The 15,007-nt window shown below is 40.3% G+C and overlaps 1 protein-coding gene across 3 annotated transcripts in view; it reads right to left on the reverse strand.

The window, feature by feature from the left end:
* Window positions 1–8,794: 8,794 nt before the first annotated feature.
* Window positions 8,795–15,007, reverse strand: part of stim2b (stromal interaction molecule 2b) — a 63,836-nt gene continuing 57,623 nt past the window's right edge. For 2 of the 3 annotated variants that reach the window (XM_047385187.1, XM_047385185.1), the window contains exons 11-13: window positions 13,889–14,127; window positions 13,566–13,806; window positions 8,795–11,849 (exon numbers count right to left, since the gene is read on the reverse strand). In XM_047385187.1, the coding sequence (XP_047241143.1) occupies window positions 11,234–11,849; window positions 13,566–13,806; window positions 13,889–14,127 (1,096 nt within the window). In that variant the 3' untranslated portion in view covers window positions 8,795–11,233. The remainder of the gene's footprint in view (window positions 11,850–13,565; window positions 13,807–13,888; window positions 14,128–15,007) is intronic. The other variant, XM_047385186.1, reaches the window with a different exon arrangement.

Below are 15,007 nucleotides of genomic sequence, written 5' to 3' on the forward strand. Positions count from 1 at the left end.
TTAATCTGCTAATTCAACAATAATTATTGAAAGTTAGAGTACTAATGAAAGTATTAATAGCAAACAGTTGTGAAGGATGTTGAATTATATGGGAATTTATCCCATAAGAAGTCCAAAAATCTCTGAGTAGTAACTTAGAAACCCAACAAACCGGCACCCTACTGGAGATTTTAAAGGTTTCTGTGGCAAGCAGAGTCATTTGACCACGTGTGACAAAATTCTAATACAAATAATAAAAATTCTAGCAAAGTTAGCCAGTTTTGACCACCGGTGTACACAGATATCTGCACTGCCTCGTCTCTGGAAAAACTGTGGCAAAAGGTTTCCTATAGTGAGATGTGCAGTGGATGTGTAAAACATAGCGGCATTAAATGGAAGCGAAATTATCAGTTTGAGGACACCCTCTGTCACACCGCTCAAATTTGTCTTAAGTTACGCTTCGAAATCACATTTTCTTTGGCCGTAAGAACTCCTTTCAAGTTGTTGTTACACATGTGGTTTTGGAAGGGAAGTCAAAATCCTGATATACAATTTATCAGGGATTTGGCTCAGACACTGAGAAGAAAACAACTTGCTGCTGCAGACAAATATATTGGATAAAAGCAGGCATTAGAAACGTTTGGTAGAAGTGGTTATTGATTTAATTCATTTATGCGATTCACAGACATCAGCAGACATAAAACGTAAAACTGGATAAACTTCATGCTTCAGCACAATCAGCACCTTACATTTGCCCTCAATGGTTTGGCTGCTCTCTGCTTGAGCTACTATTAGCTATGTAGCTATTAGCTGTGGCTTGATTTGTGATGCATCTCTGTTGCTCTGCCTTGTGTTGGTCCAAGGTTAGTCTCATTAAGCAGCCCTACCAAAAACTCCTTTGGAGTGGCCATCCTTATTTTCACATATTTACTTTCAGGATTCTTACCAGCAGGATCTTTGGGGAAAGTAAAAGTTCTCACTCCATTGTTAATTGTGTGTTTTCCATACGTGGCTACATATTCAAAAGTCTTTTTAAAAAATTGTTTTGTGTTTTGTTTGCACTGAAAATCTATAACTTGTGGAAGGCAATATAGATTCAATCAAGTATCAGGAAGTCCTGGGAGAAAATGTTATGCCATCTGTGAAGAAACAGACAGTTGGGCATTTTTGGTCTATCAAATAATGAGGACAATGACCCCAAGCATATCTCAAGATTAACGAGTCTTGGTTTCAGAAGAAGTCCAGATACTGGTGTCCTTACTTGTGCTTTGTTGAAAATCTCTGGTGGGATTTCAAAAAGGTGGTTGTTCAACAATATTTGTCCGTCGCCCTTTTATGGGCCGTTGCCAGTAAGGGGTGGGCTAAGATTAGAAGATGGGAACACTCCCAGAAACTGGCACTGGGGTATGAATCATATTTGCACAACAGCAAAAGAGTGTTTTACTAAGTAGTAAAATATTTTTCATTAAGGAGTTGAATAATTTTAATGTAATTAAAAGTGGAATTTTGTGTTTATTTCGGAGGAAGCACTTATCACATTAGTTTTTTTGAACTTTTTGAATTGTTCTTGTATGAATGGTTTTAATTTAAAAAAATACTATCTTGTATATCTTGCCAATACACCTAATTCGCAACAGAGGATGAATAATTTTAGGATCAACTTGACTGTGTTACAAGTAACAACTTTTTAACTTTGGATGGCTTTAGTGGTACAATGATCTGTGTACTGCTACAATATATAACCCAGGTTACTTGTGCTCCAGTTCGAAGTTGGAAAACCCGTTAGTTTTAATAAATGAATGTGGTCATTGACCATGCTGCTTACTAATGGGATTACAGGCAGAAACTATCTTCTCTAATTCAAACAAACACTGTAACATGTTCACTAAATGGGTTTGCATATGCAAAGGATTTAGAAAATTCAACCTCACTGGAATTGTAAAGCATAATTACACAACAACGTTTAGCCCATGAAGTGGTACCAAAGGATAAGAATATTTTTCTTTTTTTGTCCAAGTCCTGTTGTACAAACGCTTCAAAATATCCAGCAGTATGGTGGTCCCTGGAAAACGTTATTTACTGAGGTGGAGCTCAGTATGAAAGGTTTGAGAACCACTGTATTAAAACTTTTAAATTAGACTTTTGTTTAGCAGAACATGGCAGGGTAATAAAGACGTTCATTTTGAATATTTGACGATACCATCAGCGTGGGATAAAGGGTTGTTGTGGCTAACAGGGTACTCAGAGTAGAGTGGAAACATGTGTGTGACTAGGCAAATATAAGAGTTCATGTCCTGAAAGCTGTGATTCTGTCAGAAAAGTGCATTTTAAGGTAATTTATCTGTCTTGAAAAACAATGGAAAGGCTGACTGTGAATGATTTATTTCAGTACTGTCAAGATTTGCTAGTTCTCTGACTCATAAACATGATGAAATCTGCCATTCAAATAATGATTGTGTCACATTTGCAGTTGTAAGAGCTTAACCTTATTTATCATTCCTTGTTGCTGAAGGGAAATAATAAACCATGATCAGTTTGAGTCTCTGTGATCTGAACTCAAGCTATAGTAGTTCTCCTGAAGGTTGAACTTGGACAACACGTCTGGCACGTCGCCTCCCCCTCACACTGGTATTATTCTTTTTGTCATTTCCTTTTTGGCACATGTACAAGTAAAAACCCTTAAATGAGGTGACATTTAAATTAAGTGGAGCAACATTTATATTACAGCTGGCTGCTGCTGCTTCTTATTAGATAAGAATTGATGCTGTTCATCCATATTTAACTGTATCTTCTTTTCAATTTAATCTGATTCTTCTATTTCGTAATATTAATGACATGATTTTTCTGAAAGTTTTTAAACCCTTTGTGATACAGTTTAAATTGGCTTGTCTTACCTTGGTGCCGATCAAAAGAGTGCCAGGATTTCTATCAAGTGAAATAAGGCTGGGCTTCACCTGTTGCCCCCATTCTACAATAGCTAATTGTTTTTGCGGACACACTTTCAGGTAATAAGTAACTGACTCCCAAGAGCCCAAACAGTATTTTCTCCTGCCAGCCGAACAGCCCGAGCAGGAGGAAAGAAAATTAATTCATATTATGCACCGACTTCTTTATGATCCTGAAAAGTGTCTTTAATAAAACTGCCCCACCTTTGTCCCGACGAGTTCTTCAGGAACTTGCAGATGGCATAAATCAGGGCACTTTATGGTTATGGAATGAAAACCGTATGAGTGTGTTAAATTAGGAATCTTATAGGTGTGGAGAACCAAACTTAATCTAATGATGATCTAAATGTAAATCTCATTAACATCTGCTTAATGACACCCATTCAATCATGCCTCCAGAAACAACCCAACAAACACGCCTTTCCGACGTGTTCGGCTCTATTACATGGGGGCTTTGATCTATTTCGGCTGCTTTAGGGCCAACAAATGAAAATCATCAGTGCTTGATCAAAAGGTGCACGCAGCACTCAGGTGTCATCAAATTATTTTTAGAGGCAGTTTCAATCAGATCTATCTTTGCTAGAAATTAAAGATGAGATTTCAGACTGCTTTCACGAGGGAGTGAGAACAAATTGTGCCATTACATAATGATCGATGTGAATGTCAAGTTTTGTGATAGGACAAGTTACAAAATGTAAAGCCACCAACATTTTGGTGTGGTCTCAGGCACAGATAATAAACTGCATTATTTACATCCGATGTGCTTGAGATAGAACACACAAATGCTTGGACTGTTGATGGAAGCATTTGATTGTGTGCTAGAAATATGGCAAAAGTGGTGAAGGCCCCTGAATGTTCCTGGAGATACAGCTGGAAGAATTTGTGGGATATCTGGTTCAGAATTATTCTAACAATGTTGATTCTAATTTTATTTGGCATGTGTCGATTAGATTTTAATGTCCGATCTTTATAGTTTTGTTTGCATGTTCTCCCCGTGCATGCGTGGGTTCTCACCAGGTACTCCGGCTTCCTCCCACAGTCCAAAGACATGCCTGTTAGGTTAATTGGTCACTCTAAAATTGACCTTAGGTGTATGAATGAGTGTGTGCATGGTTGTTTGTGTGTTGCCCTGCGATGGACTGGCGATCTGTCCAGGGTGTACCCTGCCTCTTGCCCATAGACTGCTGGAGATAGGCACCAGCTCCCCCGCGACCCACTATGGAATAAGCGGTAGAAAATGACTGACTGACTGACTTGTTGTTTTTAGGCAAATATTACACTTTAACCGGTTTTGACAAAAATAGCCTGTTTGTTCAAAAAGATATAAAAGAAAAACTAGAACTTTTGGTCACAATATATACTTCATATAAAGTGGGACCTATCACAAATGTTTAACACGTTCAGTATTTACAATAGTTCTTTATACATGACTGGTGATTTCATGTGAAAATTTCAAATGCACATGGAAGATTGGTGTGTGTATTTGTAAGATAATTGTAAATGAGCATAATTTAATTCCAAAAGCAAGTTTTAAGGTGTAAGAAAACAAATTTTCTGGACATAAGTCAGCCTTTCATCTATTTAGGGTATTTTCTGTCTGTTTAATTTGAGAATTTTTTTTCTTCAGGCATATCGATGACGATGAGCTCTGATGAGTAGCATTGCCCAGATACTATCTTGCTCTCTCAAAGACCAGCACACTCCTAATTACATTATTATTATTTTTTTTTGCCTCTGCTCTGGCAGACAATTGAACACTGTTGTCTCCGCATTATTCTGTAAATTGGCTGCATAATTTGCAGAAAAATCCTTTATTTGTGCCGAGCATCTCTGGCTGAATCCCTGTTTTGTTTTTTGTTTTTTGTCTGTTCAGGTAACTTTTGTTCTCCTATACTGTTAATTATAAAAACTAAAGTGTGTCTGGGTGTTTTCCAGTATATCTGGCTCAGATTTCGCCTTTTCCCAACATTTGCAAAGTCTGTTAATTAGCTGTTTATGTTTTCTGTCTGTTTCTTAACTCTTCAGTTATGATTTAGCATCCACTGTTTTTATGGCTTCCTTGTACGTCACTTTGTTCTGCTTCGCCTTTAAAAAAACTGTCGATTTATTTCCGTAGATGAAAAAGGTAGACGGCGAGCACCCAGCAGGTCACAGTGCATTAACCACACTAATAAACCCATTACGCTGCAAAGGAATGGGATCTAAACGAGAGAGGAGAGGGGCTTGAGTTATAAGGGATGAAGAAAGGAGAGAGGAAACTGAATAGGGAGAGACAACAGCAGCGGCTTGGGTAAAAAGCCTTATTGTTACACATTCACTTTACATTTATGTCTTTTTTTTATATAGTATCTGTCTGCTCATTTACAGTTTTCTTCCCAGCCACCACTCATTAGGGAAAGGATCTGCCATCTTATGGCATTGCATCACTTTCTGCTTCCTCACACAGCTCCTCTGTCTGAGCATTAGCGTCATTGTGGGGCCAATTACCACACTGCAGTGCTGTTCAGGGGGCCATAAATATCATCAACGTGTCCCCAACCTGCAAAGCTCCTGTGAGGATAGAAAGGAAACATTAACAAGGAAAGTAAGGGGAGAATGTGGGACAAAGTGCTGCTGAATGCAGCAGCTTTAAATGTGCCTTTCCTTAATCAGATCCACGTGAAATGACATGCTGCAGAGCGAACGCTGGATTTTGGCATATTAGTGTCACAATATAAACTGTAACTGACAATGTCATGATGTATAAAGGCAGGATTTTAACTTACTATGATGGAAACGTTTGGGCTTGGCTTGTGTATGATGATCAAGGAGAAAAGACCAAAGCTTCATATTCCAAACACCCTGTCGAACCTTGTTCCAACAATCAAAAACAACAGATCATCTGTGCAACAGGAATTCTGAATATTGTATTCCCTAATGCTGACAAATTAAGCTAACCAAGAGACAAAAGTTGACAGGAGTGATGGAGATCAGGTTTTGGTCCAGATGGCCAAGCAAACATTCTCAGTAGCTGGAAATTTCAATCAAACCCCGTCCAACTGAAGAGGGCCTTTAGCAGATTCTCAAGGGTGTCGTGTTTTTCCAACGAGCAGCAACACCAAATACAAGTGCAGCTCAGCAAATTAGAAAAAGGTTTTTTAAATATTCAATTTGAAGAGTAAAACACAGCTTAGTGGAATTAAATCATCACTTTTTTTCCAGAGTTAAATAGAAGAAATCTGATTAGACATCAATATGTGAACATTTCGTCATAAACTGTAGATATCTAATTGGGATGTCCTAATATTTTTCACAGTAAAACAATGTTTTAATGAGCTTTTGACAGAAAGCTGTATTGCAGTCTGATGATTCTGTTTTTGATGCTGTTTTTGATACCATTTTCCTGATGGCAGCAGTTCAAAAAGTTGATGGAGAGGCAGAGAGGAGTCTGTGATGATTTTCAGAGTCCTGTTTCTGTAGAGACCCTGAAACAAAGAAGGCACGAACACTGCAGTAAGTTGCTCCAATCCCCCTACTGTCCAGGATGTACCCCATCAGACGACAATCGAGCTCTGGAACGGGCACCCCCTCCACCTGCAAGGCCTAAATGGGTGTAGGAAATGGATGAACACATAGTTTGTGCTGGATTTTAGCACTGCCGATAACTTCCTGTATCACATCGTCATAAAACCATTTTATAGTAAAGAACAATTTTGCATGGTTAAGATCCACATGTCTGTGTCCTTCAGAAAGTAGCCAGGGTCCTCGTCCTTCATTCTTTGGTTTACAGGCTGAATTGAAAGAATATATTTTCCTTGTTCTATCCAAAACAAAGCCATCTCACATACAGGTTTACTGCAATAATTTCGAATGTCTAACAGAAATCCCGTGAATTCAAAAACAGAAAGCTATTCGGGAGGGTGATTTTCTGTATAAAGAATATTGATTATTAGCCCCAGTACACAAGACAGTCACTTTCATTGTCGCATTTAGGAGAAATTCTTTTAGTATCCGGCACCTATTGATTGAAATGTTTTGAGCTGTATCTAACTGCTGAGCTAATCGTTGTATATTTCGTTTTGTGCTGAGGTACTGAATTAGAGTTGGGCAGCCAAATCATATACAGTCAGAAAATGTCTCACTTTAAACCTGAGCAGTAAAGAAAGACACCAGTTAGGGCTAAAAATTGTTAAACCAGCAAGTGTACGCCCTGGATTTGCTGAATGTATTTGTGGATGCTGTATATGACAGAAAAACCATGTCTGGTTCCACTTTTCCTATCTCAACAAGTACCAACGCCCAGCAGGTCCCTGCTTTTCTCAGGGAGCGGCTCATGTCTTCTATGATGCTCTGCTGAAACCATGTGGCCGTCGCTGTAACTACACCTCCAGCTGGGAGAGGCGCAGCAGTTGGTTTGGGTGCTCTGTGGTGTACACAGACTCCCTGACAACATTCATCACCAGCAGACGTTTCCGCTCCTCTCCTGGTGCGCCCAAATTGATGAACCATCAACACAAGTTTTATCATGTTCAGATCATATTGATAAAGCAATCATGCATGCTTTTCTTCTGTGTTTCACGGTTTAACTCTCCCTTCCAAAGACAAATGGGGTGTCAGAAGGATATTTTATCCTCCCGCTTGTGCTCGGCTGGTGGAGGATGCGGGTTTCAGAAGGGTGGTCTTTGGGCTGTTTTCTGTGGTGAAACAAACTGGCAACCCAGCTGGATGTCAATCAGAAAATATAGATGGGATGTTGTGCAGAACCACTTCAGATAACTGCTTCAGTAATTTATTATACAATGTTAGAATTGTACTCTTTCTTAGGCAGTTGTTAAAAAAAAAGCACTAACTTTTAAAGTAATGAACCAAATAAGGGCCAAAAAAAAACAGCGTAAAACATAAATTAATCACAGTTGGTCTTTCTATTGTTTGTCAATGCTCATATTAAAACACCTTTTTTCACACAGCCACAGCTCTGTAAAATGTAAAGATATGTGGATGATGATGTGATGTCTGGAAAAGCAGAAAATAACTGCCTCGTGTTCCCCTAATAACGGAGGCTCAAGTGGTAGGGGTTCACCCTGTAACTGGCGTGTTGCTGGCTTGGTGTCGTCCGCCTTACCTGCTGATGGTGGTCAGAGGGCCCAGTGGTGCTGATTGTATGGCAGCCCCACTTCCGTCAGTCTGCCCCAGGGCAGCAGTGGCCACAGTGTATTCTACCACTGTCAGTGTGTGACTATGTGTATGAATGGGTGGACTGATTGTAGTATAAAGCGCATTAGACTTGATTTAGTGCAGCACGGAAAAAGAGGGAGTGAGCCCTTTTACTTTCCCTAAGGAGAATAAATAAGCAAAGAAGATGGATTTGTCCTCATGAACCAAAAACAGACTGTCCATTCTAAGTGCTGGCCCTAAGATTATGACACAAATGGAAACTTCAAGGGACATAAGTTGTGCTTTAATTTCCAAGCAGGGTGCCGGTTTGTTAGATCTCCAAACTGCTTTCTCTCATAGATTTGTCTGGATCTCCTCCTTCTCACTGAACAAATCACTATAAAACAACTCTATGAACTCACATTTGGGCTTTGGTCTTATGCGATATAAAGCTTGGCAAACTCACTCTTCGGCTACTTTAAGCTGGTCTTGCTTTCGGTCATGACTTTTTTACACATTTCTCTTCCAAAATGGAAATGAATAGAACTCTCATGTCCTCCAAGGCTAACAACTGAAAGGAAAAAAAACTGTAAAAATGTAATATTTAATAGTCTTTTTGCAATGCAATTTCAACAGCTGATTGAGTTGTGAGAAACAGTTTTTCACCATTTTAGACATTAGAAAATGATTTGTACAAGCATAAAATACTCTAGCAAACACGACTCTGAACCATCTCGGTTGCTTCCTTTTTTTTTATTAATTCTTCTACAGTATACAAATATCCACACACACAAAATGTTCTCAAACCCCCTCCTTTACCCCCACATTCCTCATAAACATTCACTTCATCCTCACCTCACAGCCCTGTCCTGCATTACCGTCATCGTGTGCTCCACTGCCCAACAACCTTTCGCATGTATGAGTTTGTCTATTTTTAACACATGACATTGGATCCTCAACTCATCCACCTTCTAGATGCTGCTGGAGCACCATCACATTGTTAAACTGCAGCGGTGACAGCTAGAACTGGGATCAGAGGAAGCATCCAGTAATCAGTGCTAAGCTTTTGACATCAGTGCGCTCGGTTTGCGGGCCCCGGAGGTGACGTGCAGGACTGTATTGCATGGGTCGAGCTTAGTGGGGTGTCAGGTCTTGGTGCATCATTCAGATCTGGTTTAAACAGCTTAACTTGGTGGCAAATTCTTTTTTTTTGTGTATTTTTATGTGTAGGCAAAAAGTTGGGTGGGTCTGGTTGTCTTGCAGTGTCAGGTCAGATTGACAGCAGATCATTCTTAGTGTTCCTGGAAATTATGTGGCTTGATAAAACCATCCCACACACCCCCATCAAAAAATGTAAACGGATCATTTAAATTAGTAATTCAGTTCAAAGACCAAAACTCATTTTTATTAAACAGTGATAAATTTTAAGCATTTATTTCTGTTCATTTAGATTTTTATGACTTACAGCTAAAGAAAACCCCAACATACAGGTGCTCAGAAACGTTGTTATACATAAGACAAGAAAATGACAGTCATTGCTAAATAAACCGGATCTTCACAGAGTGCTGTATCCAGGTTTATTAATGGTAAGTTGAGTGGGAGGATAAACTGTGGTTGAAATAGGTGCGCAAGCAGCAAACAGGATTCCCACAACCCTTCCATTTCAAGACATATATACTTTTGGGTAAATCAAATTTCTAGACTTATTAAAGTTTTCGTAAAATTCTGGACATTTGAGCAAAAAAACACATGGTTAACTTTTATTATCAATATGTTCATCAAATCATAAAACAACGCTGAAAATGGCTATCGATTTACTTTTTAAATTGTTGCATGTGTGTGTATTCATCTGTGATTTCAGCAACTGTAAGACCCAAAAAATAATTGATTTCATAGAAATTCAGATCTTGAAATAAGTACTAAGATCTGAAGAGTCATACATATTTCTATGCACAATTTTCTGTTTTCCTTATCCATCAAGATGGTTAAAATGATGACACCAGATTTCATACTTGTAACTTCCTAGAAACCCTGAGCAAGGATTACTGCAGCCTTGAGAGGATTGTGAAGCAAAGCCCATCCAAAGGTTTGGGGAAGATAAACAAGGCGTGATCATTTCTAGCATCTGATTGTTGAGTTTTCATTAGCTGTACACTTAAACAGTCACAATTACCCAAAAATAAACACGTAAAATATATCACTCTGTAATAACTCTATACAAGACACAAGTTACAGTTTTTAAACTTTGAGATGTACCTGAAAGCCAATTTCCCCCAAACGTTATGGTGACATCAAGTTTAAAAAGCTGCATGACTTTGTTTTAAAATGAAAACATAAAGATGGTAGATTTTGTTACTGTATGGCTACAGGATGCAGGTTATCAAGTAATAAATGGCGACAACAACACAGATAAAGTGACTGTTGTGGCTTTAGTCTGCAGTGAAACCCTTAAATTTAAAAATCTATTAAAATCACCTTTAAGAACATCATGTGAAAACAGTTTATATATTTATATATATTTATATTGAGACATCCATAAAGAGTGGCACTGAGGGCACGTCAGATTATTTTGGCTCTGTGCTGCGTTTCACTTGCGACCGCCCATGCACCCCCCCTTCATGTCGACATCTTGATTCAAACGCGTAACTCCGCGAGCTGTGCCTCTCTCCCAAAACAACCACGAAGAAAGCAGTAGTGCAACAAACTTTTAGCAGGATTATTTTGTTTTCACCTTTGAATGAAATGAGTCACGTACACGAGTTCATCCACACTACACATCTTCAGTGAAACACTACACTTTGTGAGCTTTAAACTAAATGTACAGACTGCACCTTTAGACCCTTTAAGAGGCTTTTTTTGGTTCAAACTAAAAAAAAAAACTAAAAAAAAAAAAAAAAACGAAGTGAAGAGAGGAGCGTCAGTAGGTTTTAGGCTTTCCTCGGCTCCTTCCTCGACCTGTGCGGGTTTCTCTGTGAGAACTAAACAATATTGAAAAATAAGGCTACCAGACTGAGGGGCGTTTGACGGCACCCAGGCTGAGCTACATTCCGTCTTTGATGACAACAACCAGGAGGGAAAAGGAAATGTTGTATCTTCCAGTGACATGAGTGATAAAACTCTTATTACTTTAGTTTTCTCTCTTTCTGTCACACGCTTTCTATCTCACTCTGAATGTTTTATTTTTTCTTTTTAAATAAGCTTTTGATTTTAGAGGAGGAGCGCTTGATTTTCTCTCCATTGTCGCAGGAGTCCTGGGAGGAGGTGCTGTGGAGCTTGTAATCTCTGCCCACGCTCCGGCCCTCTGAGTCCAGCGAGGTGAGAGACGGGTGGCGCCCCACGTTGGGCAGCATGCTTGCCGGCAGCTGGCCGTAGCTGTAGGACTTCTCCAGGATGCCGTTGTACACGCCCTTCCCCGTCGGAGAGGTGGCGCTGACCTGCGAGAGTGGCATGCTTTGGGACTCTGGCATGATGCAGGTGAGATCGGGCGAGCCTTTCTGTGCAAACGGGTGGTGCTCTAGGGCCGGTGAGGGGGAGGTGGGGCCGGAGGGGGTAGTGGCAGGTGTAGGCATGGGAGGAGGCGTGGAGTCCCTGAGACTGCTGCTGCTGCTACTGCTGGTGGTGTGGGTGGACCCGGGGCGCTCAGGGCTGCTCTGGCCCAGCAGCAGGAGCTCCTCGCGGGAGATCCGACGGTAGGGGGTTTCAGGGCCGGGAGCGCAGTGGGAGTGCAGCTGCTTGCGGCCGATGGTCGAGCTGAGGGAGTCCGTGTCGGAGCTGCCATCTTGACCCGGTTCTCTGATGGGGAGGAGCAAAGTAACTGGGTCAGTAACACTGAAAACACCACTGCTTGGTGGAAATATACAAAACAAGATACAGCCAATATACAAATCTTTTGAAAAGATTTCTGAAAATATTATAGCCTTCAATGCCTTACACTGATGCTGCACTTATTCTTATTGAAGTACTCAAATTTCCCATTAAGAAATCACTTAGTCTTCCTCAATAATAGTTTAAAAAGACGGAGCCTACAGAAAGAGAAATCTATGTTCAATTCTTTTTGCACAGTCTGTGTCGATTGGCAAGAGTTCAGGTGAAATTGAGGAAAAACTGTTTTAAAAACTAATATTTTCATTTATTAGGGGAAAAAAAGCAATCAAAAGAGTAAGTGTCCCCCTAAATCTAATAATTGATAATGCCACCCTTGGTGGCAATAACTGTCAATAAGTCCTTTACATCCTGTGGAGGAATATTGACCTACTCTTCTTTGCAGAATTGTTTTAATTTAGCCACATTAAAGGGGTTTTAGGTAAAGGGTCTGTTTAAGGTCATGCTACAGCATCTCAATCCACCTGAAGTCCAGACATTGAGGCAACTCTAAAACACCCTTTGTTTTGATTTTTTTTTTAGCCATCCAGGGGTAGAGTTACTGTTGTGCTTTGTATCATTGTCCTGCTGCATGAACCATGGTCACTTGGGCTTAAGGTAAACTGATGAATGGATATTTTCCTTCAGGATTTTGAGGTAGAGAGCAGACTTCATGGCTCCATTAACCATCAATTACAGCAAGTCATCCAGGTCATGAAGAAGCAAAGCAGCCCCGGACCATCACACTACCCCCACCATGTTTGACAGTTAATGTAATGTTAATTTTTTATGTACTGTATTAGTTCAGCATCAGATGCCTTTGTAACCCTTTCCTTTCCTTTCATCGGTTCATGGATTCCCTTAGTCCTGGGCAGGATGTGTTGCTTTTTAAGAGTTTTTAGCCTACTTCATGTTGTCAGACAGGTTCAGTTGAAGTAATTTCTTGATTCTACAGTTCAAGCAGGAATCAGGACTGGTTGTGGTTGGTGAAATTAAACCAAAGATTTTGGTTTAATAAGAATACGTAAAATAAGTACATGATTTGACAAGAGGGGCAATTATATATTGCCATGAGGCAAGACAGGTGTGGATAACCTTTTATTAATTTCATATTTTAATCATTTGAAAACTGCTTTTTGTATTTTCTTGGGTTATCTCTGTCAGATAGTAACAATTGTTTGAAAATCTGAAATATTTTTGGGACAAAAAAAGCAAAAATACAAGAAATCTGTAGGGGCAAATACTTTTTCACAGAACTGTAGTTAATCAGCAGAGCTGTCAATGCAGACCTAACATTCATCAATGGTTTTTTTCTCAAATGTCGTAACATCTCAAGAGCTTATTTTATACATTTACATTAATTGACAGGTGCTCAGGTTAAAGTGAGATAAAATTATATTAGATAATGACTGAGCTGTATTCTGACCACCTGATACAGATTCGGGCTAGCCTTCTTCAGACGTTCGCCTCTAAATTAGTTTGTCTTTTAGAAATTCTGGGACAAAAATCAGATCGTATTATTTATGGGAAACAACCAGTCCTACAAAATCTGATATACGAAAGAAATCTGTTTGCCTGCAGTCAGATGAAAGTCTATGAAACTCTGTGAAACTCCCATGTTAATCTGTCAGAGTCAGAATAAAACACCTGTTAGTCCAAACTGTAAAACCATTCCACGGCGTTCTGGCCACAGCTACATACCCCCTCCTATCCACACTGAACATGAACTGTTCGTCGTCTGCATCGGGGCGATAGGAGAGGGACGAGCTGGCCATGGACAGCAGGTCTGGGTCTGCGGACATCAGTGAGGACTGTTGACTCAGGAGGCTTCGACGGGAACGGCACAGGCTGCTGTTGCGGGTCAGCGGTGGCCGGATCAATGTAGCCGCTGTTGGGAAAACAGTGAGATTGGAGGTCTTTCTGAAGCAGACAACATACCTGAGAAAATATGAAAATGGTGGCGTACTCACTAGAAAACTGTGGAATGATGGGAGGTGTGTCCTCGTCCAGGTCATCAACACCGCCTGCGATGGGGTATGGAGGGACAGAGACTCGGGGCATGACGACCCAGCTGTGGTCTGAGTAGAGGCTGGCCGTTAGGCTCGGCAGACCTGAATTATTGACGACGGGGAAGCAGCAGAGCTTCTCGATCTGCTGCCAGCGGTGAAGCCGCTCCCTCAGGCACGCAGTCACTTCTGTCAGAGCTTTCCTACAAAAATACAAAGAAAAGCACTGCTAAATGAGGAAGAGGAGGATCCTGTATCTAAACGTACTGAAGTTGGCAAACAAAGAAGAGATTCTGTTCAGATGCCGATCAAACTTTCTTTCTAAGATCCACTTAGAAGAAGTTGTCTTTTCTTTGATGAGGCAGGATTTATGCAGTTTTTGGCAGCAAACAGTCCTGCTGTAAAATTGGACCTCTGCCTAACAAGTAGCCACACTGAACCTGTTACTTTCTTCTTGTTTTGCTGTGATTTTCCTTTGGTGCTTGAACAATTGAACAATTCTTTTAACTTAGCAGCAAAGAGCCTGGATTTCAAAAGAACTCTAAATAACCTCACAGTCAAAACAAAGTTAAGAGCCCTGAGGAATGGCCTCATTTGCAAACCGGTGCTTGGAGTGTAAATAAATTACAAGCATGTTTATCAACAGGGGACACCAGAGGGCATCAGTGATATCAACAGGAATGGGGTGATCGTGTTGCATGTAGTTACCAAGGCGTCTGACGGTCCCTCATAACTGTGAGTGAGGGTCACCAGACACTTTGCAGACATTTTAAAAACAATTTTGGGTTTGCATGATGGTTTTCCAAATGTACAAATAAAGTCTGAAAAGTGTGGCATGCATTGCATGTATGCTTTTCACCACACAGTCTTCTGGTGTATGTCTCCACCAGCTTTGGACATCTAGAGACTGAAACATGTCTTCATTCTAGCTCAAGGTCAGTCAGATTAGAAGGAGAACAACTGGAAACATCAATGTTCAAGTATTGCCAAAGAGTATCACTTGGATTTAGTTCTGGGCTTTGACTAGGCCATTCTAAACCACTCCACTACAGCTATGGGGGTATGTTTAGAACAGTTGTCCTG

This window comes from Girardinichthys multiradiatus, chromosome 14 (genome assembly GCF_021462225.1).
Source record: "Girardinichthys multiradiatus isolate DD_20200921_A chromosome 14, DD_fGirMul_XY1, whole genome shotgun sequence".
In the NCBI taxonomy this organism is placed as follows: domain Eukaryota; kingdom Metazoa; phylum Chordata; class Actinopteri; order Cyprinodontiformes; family Goodeidae; genus Girardinichthys; species Girardinichthys multiradiatus.